General features: G+C 40.4%; 2 protein-coding genes across 2 annotated transcripts; both read left to right on the top strand.

The window, feature by feature from the left end:
• Nucleotides 1-401: 401 nt before the first annotated feature.
• LOC139128383 (uncharacterized) lies at nt 402-2878 on the top strand. Its single transcript, XM_070694166.1, has 2 exons — nt 402-747; nt 1849-2878. The coding sequence occupies exons 1-2, from the start codon at nt 520-522 to the stop codon at nt 2248-2250; spliced, it is 630 nt and encodes a 209-aa protein (XP_070550267.1). The 5' UTR covers nt 402-519; the 3' UTR covers nt 2251-2878.
• Nucleotides 2879-12128: 9250 nt separating this feature from the next.
• On the top strand, nt 12129-14174 carry LOC139128386 (uncharacterized). The gene is made up of 2 exons (XM_070694167.1): nt 12129-12488; nt 13594-14174. The coding sequence occupies exons 1-2, from the start codon at nt 12258-12260 to the stop codon at nt 14077-14079; spliced, it is 717 nt and encodes a 238-aa protein (XP_070550268.1). The 5' UTR covers nt 12129-12257; the 3' UTR covers nt 14080-14174.
• Nucleotides 14175-18672: the final 4498 nt, after the last annotated feature.

Here is an 18672-nt window from a genome sequence, read left to right as displayed (position 1 = left end):
TTTCGCGGAGAAGTTGTGCGGTTCCGCGAAAAACACTAGAAAAATACAAAGGGATTATATATAAGTATAGCAGTCGAAAAATCTGAACTTCAGTCGTATGTTTTCACCGTGATGTGACGCAACGAATTACTCAATCGCCACGCTAAACCCGGATGTTACGTGACGAGAATATAGAGAAGCCGCCGGGGATGTTTGGGGGAGCGCTAGAACTGCAACAAATCGCTATCAAATTGTTCAAGTTAGTGGTGGTTATATCAGCTCACTAAAGATAAAAATACATTTAATTTCAAATTTGCAACATACGTGGTCGGTCCGAAAAAAAGAAAACTATATTCCACCATGTCCCACCAATCAACATAGTGGATTCATTGAGTAAAAAGCTATGATGTCCCCTATATTCAAAGCCTCATTACTGAGCGAAATACATCAGCGATATCTCATTAATATTCATGAAGTATATAAAAGCTAAGTGAAGACAAGATACAGTGTCATTCCTTGGCTAGGCACCGACAAGCGAGCATGGAAGCTGCAACTACAACCACTAGCACTACAAGAACTACAAGTACCGTGAGCGATGCACGTGCTTCTTTCGTACAGGCGCATAGTCAGCCCGTTCCCAGTACAAGCCGTACCCAGGGTCCGCAAAAGACAAGTCGTACAAGTACTCTTACCATGCAACCTGCAGGACCAGCAGTAGCTGCAGCTGCCTCAGCGAATGTTACAGTGACAGAGGATAAAGAAAAGCAGGTATGCATAGTTGTACATTTTCCGTTTTGTACAGGGTAATATTTGCCATAGAATGCAGGTGTCATGTGTGTTTCATCACAGCCACAATGACCGTTTTACATGATTGTGTTCGAATTGGTTCGTGGCAGGATGTGGTCCCATTTTCCCAGACAGGATAGTTTTATAGGTGATTTTGATATGTTAGGCCGGTTGGAAGTTCGTGTTTTTTGGACATTTATTCTTATCCCTTCTTTTTAGTACACTGTTGTGTTGGTTTTGAGGGAGGGGGTCGCAGTTCAACGTTCTTTTCTTGCTTGAATAGTCGGGTGAATAGCTTTTGTACGGCTTACCATGTGTGAATTTTGTGGGCCCTAGTGAGTACTTTTTATGCCAAAATTTTTGTAGCGCCGTTTAAAAAAAAATAATGAAAGTGCCAATTTTTGTGGGTGCACAGTTGATGGAAATGCCAATTTTTTGTGGGCAAAGTTGATGAAAGTGCCAATTTTTGTGGGCACAGTGGATGAAAAGTAAGTGACAATTTTTGTAGGCACAGTGGACGAAAAGTGAGTGACAATTTTTGTGGGCACAGTGGATGAAAGTAAGTGCCAATTTTTGTGAGCATAGTGTATGAAAAGTAAGTGCCAATTTTTGTGGGCACAGTGGATTAAAAATGTACGTGCCAATTTTTGTGGGCACAGTGGATGAAAAGTAAGTGCCAATTTTTGTGGGCACAGTGGATGAAAAGTAAGTTCCAATTTTTGGGGGCACAGTGGATGAAAAGTAAGTGCCAATTTTTGTGGGCATAGTGTATGAAAAGTAAGTGCCAATTTTTGTGGGCACAGTGGATGAAAGGTAAGTGCCAATTTTGTGGGCATAGTGTATGAAAAGTAAGTGCCAACTTTTTGCGGGCACAGTACATGAAAAGTAAGTGCCAAATTTTGTGAAAAAAAGGAAAAACATAATATATATATATATATATATATATATATATATATATATATATATATATATATATATATATAATATATATCGTTCTGTAACTGCGGTGGCTGGTGATTGCAGGATAGTCGTAAATATTTGGACTTGCAATTGATGAACTATGGCGTATTTGTATTTTTTCAGATGCAATCAAAATTTAATGACTTAGTGACGAAAGTGGAAGAAATGGAGAAAGCTGTTGGCGGGGCTAACGTGGATGATGCTCTTCAAAAGTTGATGGAGATAGCCCATACACCATCCTTTTATACGTCACGGCCACAAATAACGAATGCACTTCGTACACTAGCGGATAGAGCTACTAGAGTAGCCCACCCTAAATTAGCACGGTTTAGGGCCGTGTTAGCGCAGTTTGAAGCAAATGATTTTGGATCCGATGCTGGCCGTTTAATAGTGTTATTACTTGGGAATAAAGAGGAGGAAGAAATTGCTGCCAAGGTTGCCAAGTTCGCCACTAGTAATGCTAGTAATTCCCACATGTCGCAACAAGAAACGGGTGTACCAAAATTTAGTTCAAGAGAAACTTGACAAAGCATTTAAGACTGGGTCGTCAGATGTGTGGTCAGTTTTAAAATCGTGCATGAATCGTAGGCAGTGCAATGCAAATAGTATAAGCTTAAAGGAATGGTATGATTATTTTAAAAATTTATATGAGCAATGTGGTGACACAGTGTCAGGAGATGAAAATCTTACATACACTGTAAATGATTTCTTACATGGCTTGGACACGTCATCGACCAGTATTCAAGATGACGACATTTTGAACAAGAGTATTTCTATTGAGGAAATTGCATCGAGTCTGAAAGATTAAAATCTTGTAAATCACCGGGAGTTGATGGCATTCCTGGAGAATTTTTGAAATTTTCTGCAGATATTACTATTCCCTTTATACACATTTTGTTTAATATAATTTTTGAATCTGGTTATTTTCCCGAAGAATGGGCTATAGGTGTTGTTATTCTCTGTTTAAAAAGGGAAATAGAAATGACACTGGTAATTATCGGGGTATTTCTCTTTTAAATGTTTTTGGTAAAGTGTTTACCTCAATTCTAAATGAGCGTTTGACATCATGGGCGGAAGTCAATGAATTAAGATCTGATTGTCAAGCGGGTTTTCGAAGAGATCACAGCACAGTTGATAATATCTTTGTTTTGCACGCAATAATACAAAAATATTTGAGTGTAAGGGGCGGGAAATTTTATTGCCTTTTTGGCAATTTTGCAAAGGCATTTGACAGAGTGAATCATTCTTTACCACTTTATAAGCTTTCTCTTCTCTGTGTCTCAGGTAAAATGTTTTCTATTTTCGCTCCATGTATTCTAATGTTAAATTATGTGTAAAGTCTAAGCTATCAAATAAATTTTAATTGTCCATCAGGTGTTAGGCAGGGATGTATGCTTAGCCCTTTACTATTTACATTCTTTGTTAAAGAATTGAACGATATGTTAAAATATTTGGTATCATTGGAATTCAATTAATGCGGGACATGTTCAACTTATTTTCATTGCTGTACGCTGATGATGTTGTAATATGCTCTGACTCTGTTGAAAACTTACAGAGATTGAGTAATACTTTTGGGGAATTTTGCAGTGAATGGGCGATGGCTATAAATATTAAGAAGACAAAAATAACGCTTTTTCGTAATGTATGTCACAAAGCTCGTACTGAAAAGTGGGTTTGAATGGTCAAAATATTGAAGTTGTTTCCTATTATAAATACCTAGGTATTGTTTTATCTTCTAGAAATAGATGGGGCAAAGCGGTTTCTACATTAGCGGAGCAAGCTAATCAAAGCGCTAGCCATGTTATCTGTTGCAACAAAAAAAATTGGAGGATTACCATGTAACACACATTTTATGCTTTTTGACACAATTATCTTACCGATTATGATTTACGCTTCTGAAATATGGGGCTTCCAACGTTATGAAAAACTTGAACAAATACAAAGAAAGTGGTGTAGGGCCTTTTTAGGTTTGCCACCAAGTGCAACAAATGAAGCTGTTGTAGGAGAATGTGGCAGATTTCCTATTTTTGTGTACTCTCTGAAACGCTGTATTAAGTTTTGGTTAAGGTTGTTAGAACTACCCTCCTCAAGATTGCCACGCCAAGCATATGTCGTGCTCTTCCAACTTTACGAATTAGGGAGGCATAACTGGGTTACATTGATTAAGAATGTTTTGTATTTGTATGGTTTTGGCTTTGTATGGCTGCCACAGGAGGTTGGTAAGAAAGAAATGTAATCAGTGATTTTGAGAAAAGGATGAAAAGATATTTGCAAGCCGCAATGGTGGGTAAACATTATGAAAAGACATAAAATGCGTACATACATTGAGTTTAAGAGCGCTCTTGAATCAGAGAAATACATTTCTTTAAATATTAATTTTAAAGTCCGCCAACAATAGCATGCTTCCGTTGTTCATGCCTTCCTTTAAATATAGAAAAAGGTAGACATGTAGGTTTAGTTTCAACTGAAAGATTTTGTGAAATGTGTAATTCTAACAAAGTAGAAGATGAGTTTCATTTTTTGTTGGAATGTCCCACTTATCATAATATCAGATCATTGTACATACCTGAAGATATCTATATTCATCCAAATATATGTAAGTTTCAGCGTTTATTACGTTGCACCAATGAAAGTGTATTGCGTAAGCTTGGTATTTTTCTGTTTAAAGCTTTTCAGTTGCGAAAAGACATACTTTGTAAGTTAAATGTAGACAATCCTTGATACAGAAATTGTTAATTACGGATTGGTTTATTTTTGTATTGTAAATTTGAAAGTTTTAATTTATTTGCATTTTTTGACGTGTAACTCCTCTGCAGATGGGCCGGAGGCCTTGAAATGCAATAAACAAACTTCGAAACAATGAAATGAAGTAAAAAAAAAAAGAATGCTAGTAATTCCTTCGGTGCTCGTAGCTACTATCGTTTTCAACCATATAACCAGAGGGCAGGTTCTACTTTTAGACGTCCCAAAAGAGAGCTTAAATGTTATACATGTGGCAAGCCTGGCCACTTTGCTCGTGAGTGTAGAGAAAAACAAAATGAACATTGAGTTTCACAAGAGAACGTGTCATTGTGTATTGTGAGAATTTCCCTTGCAGATGCCATTGTAAATAAAATTTAAAAAAAAATGTCAACTGTATCGCTTAGTGTGTTAGTGTCTCATTTAGACATACATTTAGACATCGCTTTTTTGGCAGGTATCGCAAGCTGGTAGATAAATACAATATCTCTCTTCGACAATGATCACTGATGGCATCGGTGACATTGGGCCTTAGTTAGTGACCACTACCTATCTGACTTACAGATTGATATATGGCGGGTGCCACATGTGGGGCAGGATGCGCTTACTATTTTCGAAACACCTGACATCACTTCTTGGTCTTTTGGCCAGAGGTCCATATATCTTTCTTTCATGAATTTGACTTTGTTTGTACCGTCTATTTACTGTCTGTTCTGTGCTGTTTTGTGTCTATGTTTACAACTATTGTCTTACAAATTTTGACCTAGTGTTATTGGATTATGGATTGGTATGATTGCGATTATTTTACACTTCCTTGACAGGGGGGCCTCACTTAGGCCCTTTGCTTTTTGCAACCTGCCATTCGCATGGTCCTGTCTTGGGGGGCCTTCTGTGGGATACGTGTTCTGCATAAGTATAACTTAGTCTTGCGTGTTTGTGGTTTCAGTTTGATGTACCAGAATGGGAGTTACAATATCCGGTTGATCCGACAGTGGTAAAACGTAATCACTATAATTGGGTGACCATAGAGGGCGCCCCTCGACGGGACAATGATGGTTGTAGTTTGCCGAGTGTACAGTCTGTTGCCTGTGGGGAGACCTTTGCTACCCCTGACGACCTGGCGTTCAGAAACCCTCAGAATTTGTAGCTGGTGAGGTCCATAAACATATTGACAAGTGGAATGAACTTGTTCAAACAATTGAGGATAAGGAACAGATTATAGACTGGATTCGGCATCAGATCCGTATTTCTGAATATTTCGTTCACTTTAAGGACAATTTAAAGGGGAAAAGTATGACCACTCATTGCCGCCGCAGAGTTTTTCGTAATAACGAGAATTGTAAAGAATATGGTGCTTTCATAGCAAAAACTATTAGTGATAGAATAATGTCAGGAGCAGTGTCAGTATGGGGTATTGTAGGTCAGGATCCACCTCCTTTTTAGTCTTGCCCATTAGTGTAGAGCCTACCAAGCCAAGAATGTGCATAGACATGCGGTATCTCAACTTATGGATTAGGGATATACCTTTCAAATTGGATACTTTGTTTGAAGTTTCTCGATATTTAGAACGTAACGACTATCATTTTAAATGTGACGACAAGAGTGGGTACGACCATAGTTAGTTAATCAATGTGACAGAATGTATGTAGGATTTCAATGGGCGGGAGTATGGTTTATAAATAATACATTGCCTTTTGGTTGGAAACTGTCTGCGTATGTATACCATACATTGGGATATTGTGTTACCAATTTTGCGAGATTACTTGGGGTCCCCTGTATTCAATATATTGATGATAGGCATGGTGGGGGTTAATACCACGGCAAGATCACATGGTTGCAATTGATGCATGGAACCCACTTAAAAGAGCCCAAGCTGCGGCTTATATACTTTGCAAATTAGCAATAGAGTCGGGATATTTCTTAGCACTAGAGAAGAGTGTGTTGTATCCTACCACATCTCTCATAATGTTAGGCTTGACCACAGGCTACCCAGACAGTATTAATAAGCTCATTATTGAGTTTTTCTCACTGTTTTCTCTATCAGTTCCTCTCCTTTTCTTCATCACAGTCCCCCTATGGATATAGGGACTGTGTCTTCATGCTCTGAATGATCGGAGTAAATAAAATAAACGGTTATATAATCTAACCTAGCCTCTTATAAACCCTTTATTCATTTTACACCAATTACAAGGACGTTTATGTCTCATATACACATCTTGTAATTAACTAGTCAACACAACTAATTATGCTTATCCGTGGACTTATCAAGAGTTGGTCAACATTGCAAAGATAGAGATGTAAATGAAAAAGGAGAAGGTATGAAGATCTTGGGAAACGTGTCCCGAGGACGTCCGTAAACCTAGTGGACGCTTATATATTCATGATATGCTCAAACAAACACTGCTCATTATTCAAAAATAAACGGGAAGTTGGATCGAAAGGAACGCTGCAAGTAAACATGTCGGAAAAAAGCTGGAAAAACGGCGATAGTTTGGTAATTTTTGGTAATTTTTGAGCGGATTTCTGGTCGTGGCAGGCCCCTAATAACCAAGCTGTTGATGCGTGTTGGCAATTGCAATTTGGGTGGAAACGTTTCAAAATATCGACGAACAAAGTTGCGACAAGCGTGCTGTCGGGCAGAACATGGACGTCCCATGGCTGTGGTGCAAAAACGTAAAAGTCAAAACAAGCCGTAAAAGGCAGAAATCCCGTCCGAAAATCGACAGCTAGCCTAACAGTACAAAAGAAGTTTTATAGCCCGTCCGCCGCTTTTTTCGGGAAGTGTACACGAACAGCATAAGGCGCCATTGAAAATCGATGAATTCTTAGACTAGTAGCGACCATAGAGCTGGGAACTAGCTCCATGTAGCGACCACCTCTTTATTAGGCGAAAAAAAGTAACCGTGTGTGGGCCCGCCTTGCTAAAATCTGATCAACCTACGTGAGGAATTTACTTTTTTTTGCATCAGGGATAGAAAGGGATTGAGACTCCGAATCCACCGTCAAGCCACAGGCTACCCAGACAGAATAAAATAAGCTTGTCATTGAGTTTTTCTCACTGTTTTCTCTATCAGTTCCTCTCCTTTTCTTCATCACAGTCCCTCTATGGATATAGGGACTGTGTCTTCATGCTCTGAATGATCGGAGTAAATAAAATAAACGGTTATATAATCTAACCTAGCCTCTTATAAACCCTTTATTCATTTTACACCAATTACAAGGACGTTTATCTCTCATATACACATCTTGTAATTAATTAGTCAACACAACTAATTATGCTAATCCGTGGACTTATCAAGAGTTGGTCAACATTGCAAAGATAGAGATGTAAATGAAAAAGGAGTTTTAGTAACCATTCCTATCTTTCGCGATGTTGACCAACCCGTAAAATCCCTGATAAGTCCACGGATTAGCATAATTAGTTGTGTTGACTAATTAATTACAAGGTGTGTATATGAGAGATAAACGTCCTTGTAATGTATGTAAAATGAATAAAGGGTTAAGAGGCTAGGTTAGATTATATAACCGTTTATTTTATTTACTCCGATCAGTCAGAGCATGAAGACACAGTCCCTATATCCATAGGGGGACTGTGATGAAGAAAAGGAGAGGAACTGATAGAGAAAACAGTGAGAAAAACTCAATAATGAACTTATTAATACTGTCTGGGTAGCCTGTGGCGGGCCGTTCCCTTACTCTCTATTCAAAAACTTATGGGAAATGTATTTCTTTTGCCCTAGCTATACCATGCGCCCGACTATACATTCGGCAGATGGCTATAGCGTCTAGTAAGTTTTCACAACACGCAAAGAATCTTGTACCTGTCAGAGGCCTACTTAAGGAAGAAATTGAGCAATGGAAGGAGATTATTGAGAAGTCGGGAAATTCACTTGGGCTACGAAAAAACATGGGGGTGTAACAATCTTTACTGATTCAAGTAGCTTTCGGTGGGGTGCTGTAACATATTTAGGTTATCAGAAACTAGAGGTGGGTGATATGTGGGAGGAGGAATGGAGGGGTATGCCTATAGTTAGGAAAGAATCAGAGGCGATTTTCAGGGCATTAACTGCGATTAAACATTATATTCGTGACACGAGAGTAGATGCGTACGTGGATGCCTTGCCAGTCGTACAAGCGTGGCATAATGGTGTTCCAGGGGCCCGTGTACTTGGTCTTAATGAGATCTTGAAGAAGATATTTAATCTGTGCTTTGAGTGTAACGTGCGACTCACTATGACGCATGTTTCATCTCAGAACAATGAGGCTGATGCTCAATCGAGAGATACGTCGCTTACCAATGCGATGTTGTCAGATGACATGTGGAACAGGCTCGACAGAACCTTTGGTCCACATCACGTAGATGGTATGGCGAGCTACTCAAATAGGCGGTTGCTCCGCTATGTATCCCGGTTTTATCAGATGGGTTGTGAAGGAGTAACTTCTTCCATCATAGTTTTAAGCCTAAAGAAAGGATATATGTATACCCGCCATTTATACTTGTGCCAGCGGTAATTAAGCACATTATTGAAAGTAAACTCAATGCTACAGTCTTAGTGCCTAGGTTTCGTTTTTTGAAATCATACTGGCCATTGATTAGACATGAAACCAGAAAAGTAACAAAATTCGCTAATAAAGGGGAAGGAATGTTATTAAAGCGCCCTCACGGCGAGGATATGTTGACCACCCACTCCCATGTGATCTCTATGTAATCTCATTTGAGTATTCATAATACTGTACTACGATTTGTCGAACCTTCATATAAGGGATTATAGTGAACAGATTGAAACTTTACTTATAGCTGTCTGTATTGTGATAATCTTTGGTTGTGTAAATTTTATACTAGTACTGCAGGGATAATGTCACTGCATGTACTGGCAACTACTTCTGAGATGATATGTAATTAATGCTGAAAATGTTATAAAACATTCTTTCTTAATCTTTTGTGTGTTATTTTTTGTAAACAGATGTGCTGGATTTGTGGTGCTTTGAATTTACCTAACCTCAAGTTATGTGGCGTATGTCAATCAGCTATTCCGACACCAGTGCCTAAGGTTGATAATGATTCCATAAGCTAGATGAGATTGATCAACGTATCTCTGATTTATTGGGCCAAAAATCTGCGTATGAAGGTCAGAAGGATCGCTTAATCCAGCAATTCGAACTGTTTTTGGCAAACTTACCAACATCGACGTCAGTACTATTAGCGGGTCCGCAAGATGTAGTTCGTTTTCTTGTTTTCAAAGACAAAGACGCGAGAACACAGGTCCATCGATTTGACTGCGAATACTTAGGTCGTTTTGGTCATATGCCATGTGACTGCCCAAGGCACTTGAGAGTGGGTACAATTCGGAATATGGTTTCAAAGTTGTCAGCTTATTATGAAGCTATACGACAGTATCAATGTAAACACTCACAAAATCCAGCAAATTCCATAATGGTACAACGTTATATAAAAAAGGTATCAGAGGAGCAAGCTAAGGCGAATATTACGCCCAAACAACCCAAACCATTATTTTGGCCAAAATTAGATAAGGTTTTTAACCACATCTTAGATAAGATGGTAACAGCGCCATCAACGATACTCCTGTATATGTATGCGAGGGATCTTGCTTTTTTCAAGATTTTATTCTTCTCAGGTGACAGGGCGGGTGATCTTGGACAAGTTAAAACTCAGGAAGTGCTCCGTTTCCCAGATAATTCGGGCATGATCTTTAATCATACGTTTGGCAAGACTTTACGTGGAGCCGGAACGAATATGTTTGCAATTAAAAGATGTCAAAATATAAGGCTGTGTCCAATTAATACACTCGAGCAATATGTTCAGCTAGCGGAGACCCTTGATTACTCATTGCGTACCGGTTTCCTTTTTAGACCAACAACCCCTGATGGCTATGTGGAAAATAAATCACTGTCTTCGCAGGTTGTCTATCAACGACTAAAGTTATACCTACAAGAACTAAACATCGATGAAGGGGAGACACCACATAGTATTAGAAGTGACCTGTGCCATCACCATGTCTCTAGCTGGGGCTAGTATTCAGCAAGTGATGGACCATGTTGGATGGCGAACAGAGAATATGGCTAACCATTACACTAAATTGCTGTCTGTGTCATCACCGGGAGCTACGGCAGAAAAGATTAGAGAAGTAACAGACTGCATCGTCGAAACTGATAATTACGAGGACATGGACCAGCTATCTGGGTTTACGGTCGCTTTTTAGCATTGCATAGAACACATTTAGGATAAAAACACTACACATCATTACACTCAGTTTCAACTGGAAGGATATATAAAATATAGAATACTGACAGAGGAGAATATAACCTATTTGAGTGTCACATGTATGGACAAGTTGTTTGGTGTGGAAAATAATTTAGTATTAGCCCTAGTGGTATAGGTTATATAAGGAAGTAAAATATAGTTTTTGATGAATTAACTGCACTCAAGGTTGTATGTATGATAATATATTTGGTATGTTTTGGGTGTGAGTATGGGGTGCGCTGGGAAGTGTGGTATAAAGTATAGGGTTGGGGATGAGTTGTGGGAGAGTGAAGGGAAAAGTTTTTTAAGATTTGGAGGATTGGGTGGAATGTAAGTTAGTATTGGAATGTTATAACCGTGGCAAAGATGAAAACAATGAACATCCCGATCCCAATACTTAAACAATAGGATAATCCTTGAGCGGAGTGATGAGGCTTTAAATATTATATTATTCAAAGCCTCATTACTGAGCGAAATACATCCGCGATATCTCATTAATATTCATGAAGTATATAAAAGCTAAGTGAAGACAAGATACAGTGTCATTCCTTGGCTAGGCACGAGGAAGAGGGCAAGAACTGCGAACAATTTAGGGGTATTGCTGATCAGGTGGAATGTATGTTCATGGCATAGGTGGGTCAAAATTTCCCACCCACCCACCCTCGCCTTGAATGTCTTAACCACTTCGCTTCTGGATTTCCACAATGAACATCCCGATCCCAATACTTAAACAATAGGATAATCCTTGAGTGGAGTGATGAGGCTTTAAATATTATATCATCACGGACAAGGTCTGTGCGTACAAAGTACATATATTGTTAATGCTAGAGGAAAAGCTTAAGGGTCAGTTTGTGTTCTCTAAAAAGTTGCTAATTGTATGCATTTAATCCCTCTCTATAGAGAAAAAACTTAGGTATCATGCTTTTCTGCAGTGGTGCTCCATAAGTACGATGCTGTGCGGACCTTTGTGTACATGTTCCGTTCACTATGTTACCCTGCACCACAATAGAGGTAAACACTGTGGACGAACACAAATGGGACCAAAGACCATGTGTACAACAAAAGAAGGGTCTCGGCTACTTCTTTGGCGTCTACACACCCGCGACTCCGCTCTGCGTAGCAGGACTATAATACGGCTACGGTGTAGTCATAGTCGAGTACTCTTGAATCATACCGGCCGTGGGGCTAAGAGCTGACCATCGCGCATCGGTTGATACCGTGGCAGAAAATTATATAATGAAATTAAAATTACAGAAAATTTAAATAAAGCCACCTCCGTGGCTTTTTTAGGTCACGCGTACGTCAGTCCAAAGAGGTAGAAGTTCCCTGTTACCTCCATGGTAAGTTATGGAGCCAGGACTGGAGCTAGTACCTCCATGTTGGAGGATAAGATTCAAACTATTCAAAGCCTCATCACGGAGCGATATACATCCGCAATATGCAAATATATCATTAATATTCATAAGCAAGGTATATAATCAGGTGAAACAAAGACACAGTGTCAAACCTTGCCCAGGAACGAGATAGAGACATGGAAGCTGCTCGGCAAGATACTACTACCACGACCTCCAACGTGACGGCTGCGGGTGCTACTTTTGTGCAAGCCCACACACCAACCACTGCTCCAGGCACTGGCCAAGCACAAGCACGGACCTCGACAGCTCAACAGCATGCATCTACTGGGGCAGGAAGGGGTGCTTCACAACCACCGGTTGCAGCTACGTCTGCTGATAACCAGAATTCTGACAATGCTCCGTCGCAGGTATGCAGCATATTGTATTTTGCAAGAGGGTACCATTTTGTATCGATAGTCACCGTTCACTGAACCATTCTTCAAAATGTCTGTATGTGGGGATTAGAATTTGTAGGGGCTGGGTGTCGTTTATGGAATTTATTGAAAGGTCACACCTGTATGTGGGACAGGTGCAGGTTGAATAATGTGTAAATGTTTGTGCCTGCGGGTAGGACTCTTTGTTGCGTATGTTTCAAAAGCTTTCTGCTTGGGGTTGCTGCTAGATTTTGCATTCGGCGACTTGCTATTTTACCCTAAAACACTGTACTTTGCTATTGGTTAGGCTGCATTCCTATGGATTTGATGCCACATTCTTTTTTTTTCATGTTTTATTTTTAATAGACACTCCCACACTCACACGAGCACGCGCGCACACACTCCCACTTAATTTTAATTTACTGCCGTAAGGAACGCTGGAGTACAGCACCATCTTCAGGATGGAGCGGGTGTATAACGTGCGGGGAGTGCTAAACTGGAGGGCACCAAGTAATGACAAGGAGGAATAGTGCTATTGGCGGAGCACCGTAGGTATCGATATAGTAAAAGAGTGCCAAAGGGTGGAGAAGTATAGAATATGACAAGGGAGAACGAGTGCTTGGAGAGCACCGAGTATTGATAAGGTATTAATGGAGAAATTGGAGAGCACGGAGAATGGATAAGGAAAATGAGTGCCGATTCATGGGGCACCTGTGGGTATTGATAAAGGCAACGTGTATACATGTGAAGGGCACCGAAATTGTGGACAAATGAATGAGGTGTATCAGAGGACATAATAGATTAGTAATGAAAGAGTGCCAAAATGAAGGGCACCGGATGTATGAAAAAAAAGAAGAAGAAGAGAAAAAAAAAAAAAAAAAAAAAAAAAAATTATCGAGAGCCTCACGAAGGCGTGGTTCCGGGGCGTGGTTATTGCATAATGCTGGCCCATACTTTACTCAGAAAGTTGCATGCTGATTGTGCGCAGATGTCATGGCTGGTGACGGCTGTAGTCATTGTTATGTAAAAGTTGATGAGGGTCGGTGATTTGTGAACTATGCTTCATTTGATTACCTTCCCCTTTGTGTGTATCTTTCAGATGAAAGATCAAATTGGACAGATCATGAAGAAGGTAGAGAATATGGAAAAGATGGCGGGGACAGCCACAGTAGAAGAAGCCCTTCAAAAGTTAATGGAGATAGCGCAGATGCCAGCGTTTGTGTCCAGACAGCAAATATTGAATGCTCTTAGAACACTCGTAGATAGGGCAACAAGATCAGCTCACTCTAAGTTGGCCCGTTTTAGGGCTGTATTATCGCAATTTGAGGCCAACGATTTTGGCAATGATGCTGGTCGCCTAATTGTGTTATTATTAGGGAATAAAGAGGAAGAGGAAATCGCATCAAAGGTTGCTAAATTTATAAAGAATAGCACGAGCAACAGTAACAACTCTAGATTTCGACCATATCCGGATAGGCGGGCGACTTTCGGAACTCGACGTTCCAAAAAGTTTTTGAGATGTTACGAGTGTGGAAAGATGGGACACTTTGCGAGAGAATGTAATACCAAAGCTAACGAAAATTAGTTAGTTGTAACGAGCAGCTAGGAAGTTAATGTCTATCTTGGCACCTGTAATTTTGTGTAGCAGGATGGATCATTAAAAGGTGTATGAAATTGAAATGATGAGTCACATCTCGTTTATTTGTATAGCTGCACCCTGACAGGGGGGCCTCAAATAGGCCCTTTGCTTTCTGCAACCTGCCATTCGCACGGTCCTGTCCAGGGGCGCCCCCTTGTGAGAGATGTTGAGAGTAATTATCCTGTATGTAATGTCGACTTTCAGTTCCATGTACCTGACTGGGAGATGGAATACACTGTGAACCTAGATGTACCAAAACGTCTCAGCTATGGCTGGGTGACCCTAGGGGGCGCCCCTCGGCAGGACCAAGCTAGCAAACTACCTTGTGTTGAAATGGTGGCCAATGGAGACAACTTTGCAACACCCGATGATCTGTTCTTTAGAAACCCGAATGAGTTTATAGCGGGCGAAATACACAAAAACTTGGAGACTTGGGATGAGCTGGCCGAACTTGTTGGTAATAAAGCGGAAATCTTGAACTGGATAAAACACAAAATCAGCATATCGGACTACTTTGTACATTTTAAGGGACGGTTCAAAGGCATGTCATATGACCACGAGTTGCCACCACCTAGAAAATTTTATAACAATGCAGTTTGTAGTAAATTTGGTGTTTTCATAGCAAAAACTGTATCTGATAGAATAAGATCAGGGGCAGTCTCAGTTTGGGGCATTGTTGGGCGAGACCCGCCGCCTCACGTAGTTATGCCGATTACCGTGGAACCCACTAAGCCGAGAATGTGTATAGACATGAGGTATCTAAATTTATGGATTAAAAGTATGCCTTTCAAGTTGGACACGCTGATAGAAGTCGCCAGATATGTAGAACATAATGATTATCATTTCAAGTGTGACGACAAGAGTGGTTATGACCACATTCTGATTAAACCGTCAGAAAGAACGTATGTAGGTTTTGAGTGGGCGGGTGTATGGTATGTTAATAACACTTTGCCATTTGGTTGGAAACTATCTGCTTATATATACCATACCATTGGGTATTGTGTGACCAATTATGCTAGGTCACTAGGAGTCCCGTGCATCCAATATATTGACGACAGGCATGGGGGAGGTTTGACACCACGGGAAGGTTGTAAGTCTAACACATGGGACCAGTTACAACGTGCGCAAGCGCAGCCTACATATTATGCAGATTAGTGATACGGGCTGGTTATTTTTTGGCTATAGAGAAAAGTGTTCTGCATCCAACAAAGTCATTAGTCATGTTAGGGTTCACTGTCAATTCAGAATCACAGTCTTTTGCTATTCCTGATGCAAAGAAAGTTAAATTCTTGGAGATAATAGATAGCACATTGTCGCAACGGGCAGTACCATTGTCCGTCGTTCAAAGAATCATGGGGAAGTGTGTCTCTTTTGCTCTTGCTATACCGTGCGCTCGGCTGTATATAAGGCAGATGGCTTTTGCCTGCACTAAAGCCGAAAGAGATGCTAAGATGCTGATACCAGTGCGGGGACTGCTTAAGCAGGAAATCGAGCAGTGGAAAAGTATAATTAAAAAGTCGGGAGAATTTAAGTGGCCGGCTGAGGGCCACATCGGCGTTAAAATATTCACAGATTCCAGTGCATATAAATGGGGTGCAGTCACACATTTAGATGGTAGGAAGATAGAGGTAGGAGATATGTGGGAGAACGACTGGAAAGATGAGCCAATAGTTAGGAAAGAGGCAGAGGCTGTCTTCAGAGCACTCATGGCGATTAAGCAGTATATCAGTGATAGGAGGGTAGATGCGTGTGTCGACGCATTGCCTGTTGTGCAGTCATGGAACGATGGCGTCCCTGGGGCACGAGCGTATGAGCTGAATGAGGCATTAAAACGTATATTCAATTTTTGTTTTGATAATAATATACGTCTCACAATGACACATGTAGCATCCATTGATAATGAAGCCGATGCGCAGTCACGAGACACTTCGCTAAGTAATGCGATGTTGTCGGACGCAGCATGGGGCTGGGTAAACAAAGAGTTTGGCCCGCACCAGGTAGATGCTATGGCAAATTATTCCAATAGGAAATTGCCAAGATATGTGTCTCAATTTGGCCAAATTGGATGTATAGGAACAAATTTCTTCCAGCACAATTTTGATCAGTGTGAACACATTTATGTGTACCCACCATTCATGTTGTACCAGCAGTACTTAGGCATATCATTAAGAGCAAACTTAAGGCTACGGTTATAGTACCACGATATCGTTTCTTACAATCTTATTGGCCACTGGTAAGATGTCACGGGGAAGGGTAGAAAAGTTGGCAAACCGAGGAGACAGAAATGTCATAATGGCCCCCTCGCGTAAAGGATATGTTGATTGTTCACTTCCTTGTGATTTATATGTAATGTCTTTCGAGCAGTATTGAACCCCTCTAAATAGACAAGGGTCTTTATTGTTGGATAAGTTATTGGTTATGGCGATACATGAAGAAGCAACTAGCTTCTCTACTGTAGAATGTAATTGTATTCTGTATAGCAGAAAACGATATTAAGAATTAAAATTGTTTATCATCTGAGGACGTTCCTTTGATTTCTTGTACGTAGATATGCTGGATATGTGGAAGTATGAATCACCCCCTTCTAAAATCATGTAGAATGTGCGGGTCAGCTATTATGAGGACACGAGACACAGAGGATGATCAGCCTATTAATGTGGAGGACATTGATCAACGTATTAACGACTTACTGGGAGAAAAGTCTGCCTATGAGACTCAGAAAGACAGACTTATTCAGCAATTTGAGTCATTTTTAAAGAGTCTACCCACACCAAAATCTGTTGTTTCGGCGAGTCCACAGGATGTAGTGCGGTTTCTTGTGTTCAAAGACAAGGACTCTAGGACGCAAGTCCACCGCTACAATTGTCAGTTTCTAGGGCGGTTCGGCCATGTTTCGTGTGGATGCCCAAAACGACTGAGGGCTGGTACAGTGAAAAACATTGTATCTAAATTATCCTCCTTTTATCAGGCTATGCGAAGAGAAGGTAAAGGCGGCGCGGATAATCCGGCTACCTCTATAATGGTTCAAAGATATGTAAAAAAGATGCAAGAAGAACAGGCTAAAGCCCACATAACCGGAAAGCAAGCAAACCACTGTTCTGGCCCAAGATGGAAAGTGTGTTTGACTACATTCTCGAGAAGATGAAAACAGCGCCATCAGCGGCACACCTCTATATGTTTGCGAGGGATCTCGCTTTTCTGAAAATATTATTTTTTTCGGGTGATAGAGCGGGTGATTTGGGGCAAATTAAAACACAAGAAATTCTGCGTTTTCCAGATAATTCGGGCATGATCTTCAACCATACGTTTGGAAAGACTTTACGGGGAGCTGGGACGAATATGTTTGCCATAAAGAGATGTCGGAACATTCGAATTTGTCCAATCAATACCTTAGAACAATATGTCGATCTTGCGGGAACACTAGGCATCTCATTGAACACAGGTACCTTTTTCGACCAACAACCCCTGCAGGGCAAGTAGAAAACAAGCCCCTATCATCTCAACTTATGTATCAAAGATTGAAGTCATACCTTCAAGAGTTGAATATGGATGAGGGTGAAACGCCGCACAGCCTTAGAAGTGCGTGCGCCATAACCATGTCTCTCACTGGTGCTAGTATACAGCAGGTTATGGACCACATTGGCTGGCGATCAGAGGCATCAGCAAATCATTATACTAAATTGCTAACAGTGTCGGGGGTAGGAACTGCTGCTAATAAAATGAGGGAAGTAGTCGATAGTGTCCCCGAAACAACTGTTTACGAAAATATGGACAAGCTCACTGGGTTTACGGTGGCTTTCCACCCAAATACATGATGTTAGTAAACACAACATGAGAGAAAGCATAAATGTAATTATGTCTTGGATAATCGCAATAAAGTGATTAAAAATTTTTGGGCAACGTTTTATGCATATGGATAATACTTTATATGATAAGGCGTTTAGGTTAAGACCAGCTATGCGAAATGAGCTTTGAGTTAAGGAGTGAGTCTTTAGTGAAGGTATGGGATGAAGTGTGAGGAAATTGAAATGCATGGTGTAAGATTTGGAGGATTGGAGAAAGAAGTAATGGGTGAAAAAATGGAAAACGACAGCAGGGATGGGAACAATGAACATCTCGATCCCAATCCTTAACAATAGAAATATCCTTGAGCGGAGTGATGAGGCTTTAAATACTATATTATTCAAAGCCTCATCACGGAGCGATATACATCCGCAATATGCAAATATATCATTAATATTCATAAGCAAGGTATATAATCAGGTGAAACAAAGACACAGTGTCAAACCTTGCCCAGGAATAGAGGATAGAGAGTAAGGAAAGCGACAGGGCACTCTGAGCAGCTAAACACTGTCCAATGAAAAGAGAGTACCAGGGATAGGCGTTCGATGAAGAATGGCCTTTAATTTCCCCTCCCACCCACCCGACCTATGGGAACACTTCGCTTAAGGATTACCACAATGAACATCTCGATCCCAATCCTTAACAATAGAAATATCCTTGAGCGGAGTGATGAGGCTTTAAATACTATATCAAGGA

Source organism: Ptychodera flava, unplaced genomic scaffold (assembly GCF_041260155.1).
Source record: "Ptychodera flava strain L36383 unplaced genomic scaffold, AS_Pfla_20210202 Scaffold_51__1_contigs__length_905262_pilon, whole genome shotgun sequence".
Taxonomy (NCBI): Eukaryota; Metazoa; Hemichordata; class Enteropneusta; family Ptychoderidae; genus Ptychodera; species Ptychodera flava.
The sequence above is the reverse complement of the archived record's forward strand: the minus strand, read 5'-3'. Positions and strand labels throughout refer to the sequence as shown.

Excerpts from the sequence above, each read along its gene's own strand:
- LOC139128383 (XM_070694166.1), top strand. The coding sequence starts at position 520 with ATGGAAGCTGCAACTACAACCACTAGCACTACAAGAACTACAAGTACC. Across the intron at positions 748-1,848 it reads CAGAGGATAAAGAAAAGCAG|ATGCAATCAAAATTTAATGA; the intron begins GTATGCATAGTT and ends GTATTTTTTCAG.
- LOC139128386 (XM_070694167.1), top strand. The coding sequence starts at position 12,258 with ATGGAAGCTGCTCGGCAAGATACTACTACCACGACCTCCAACGTGACG. Across the intron at positions 12,489-13,593 it reads CTGACAATGCTCCGTCGCAG|ATGAAAGATCAAATTGGACA; the intron begins GTATGCAGCATA and ends TGTATCTTTCAG.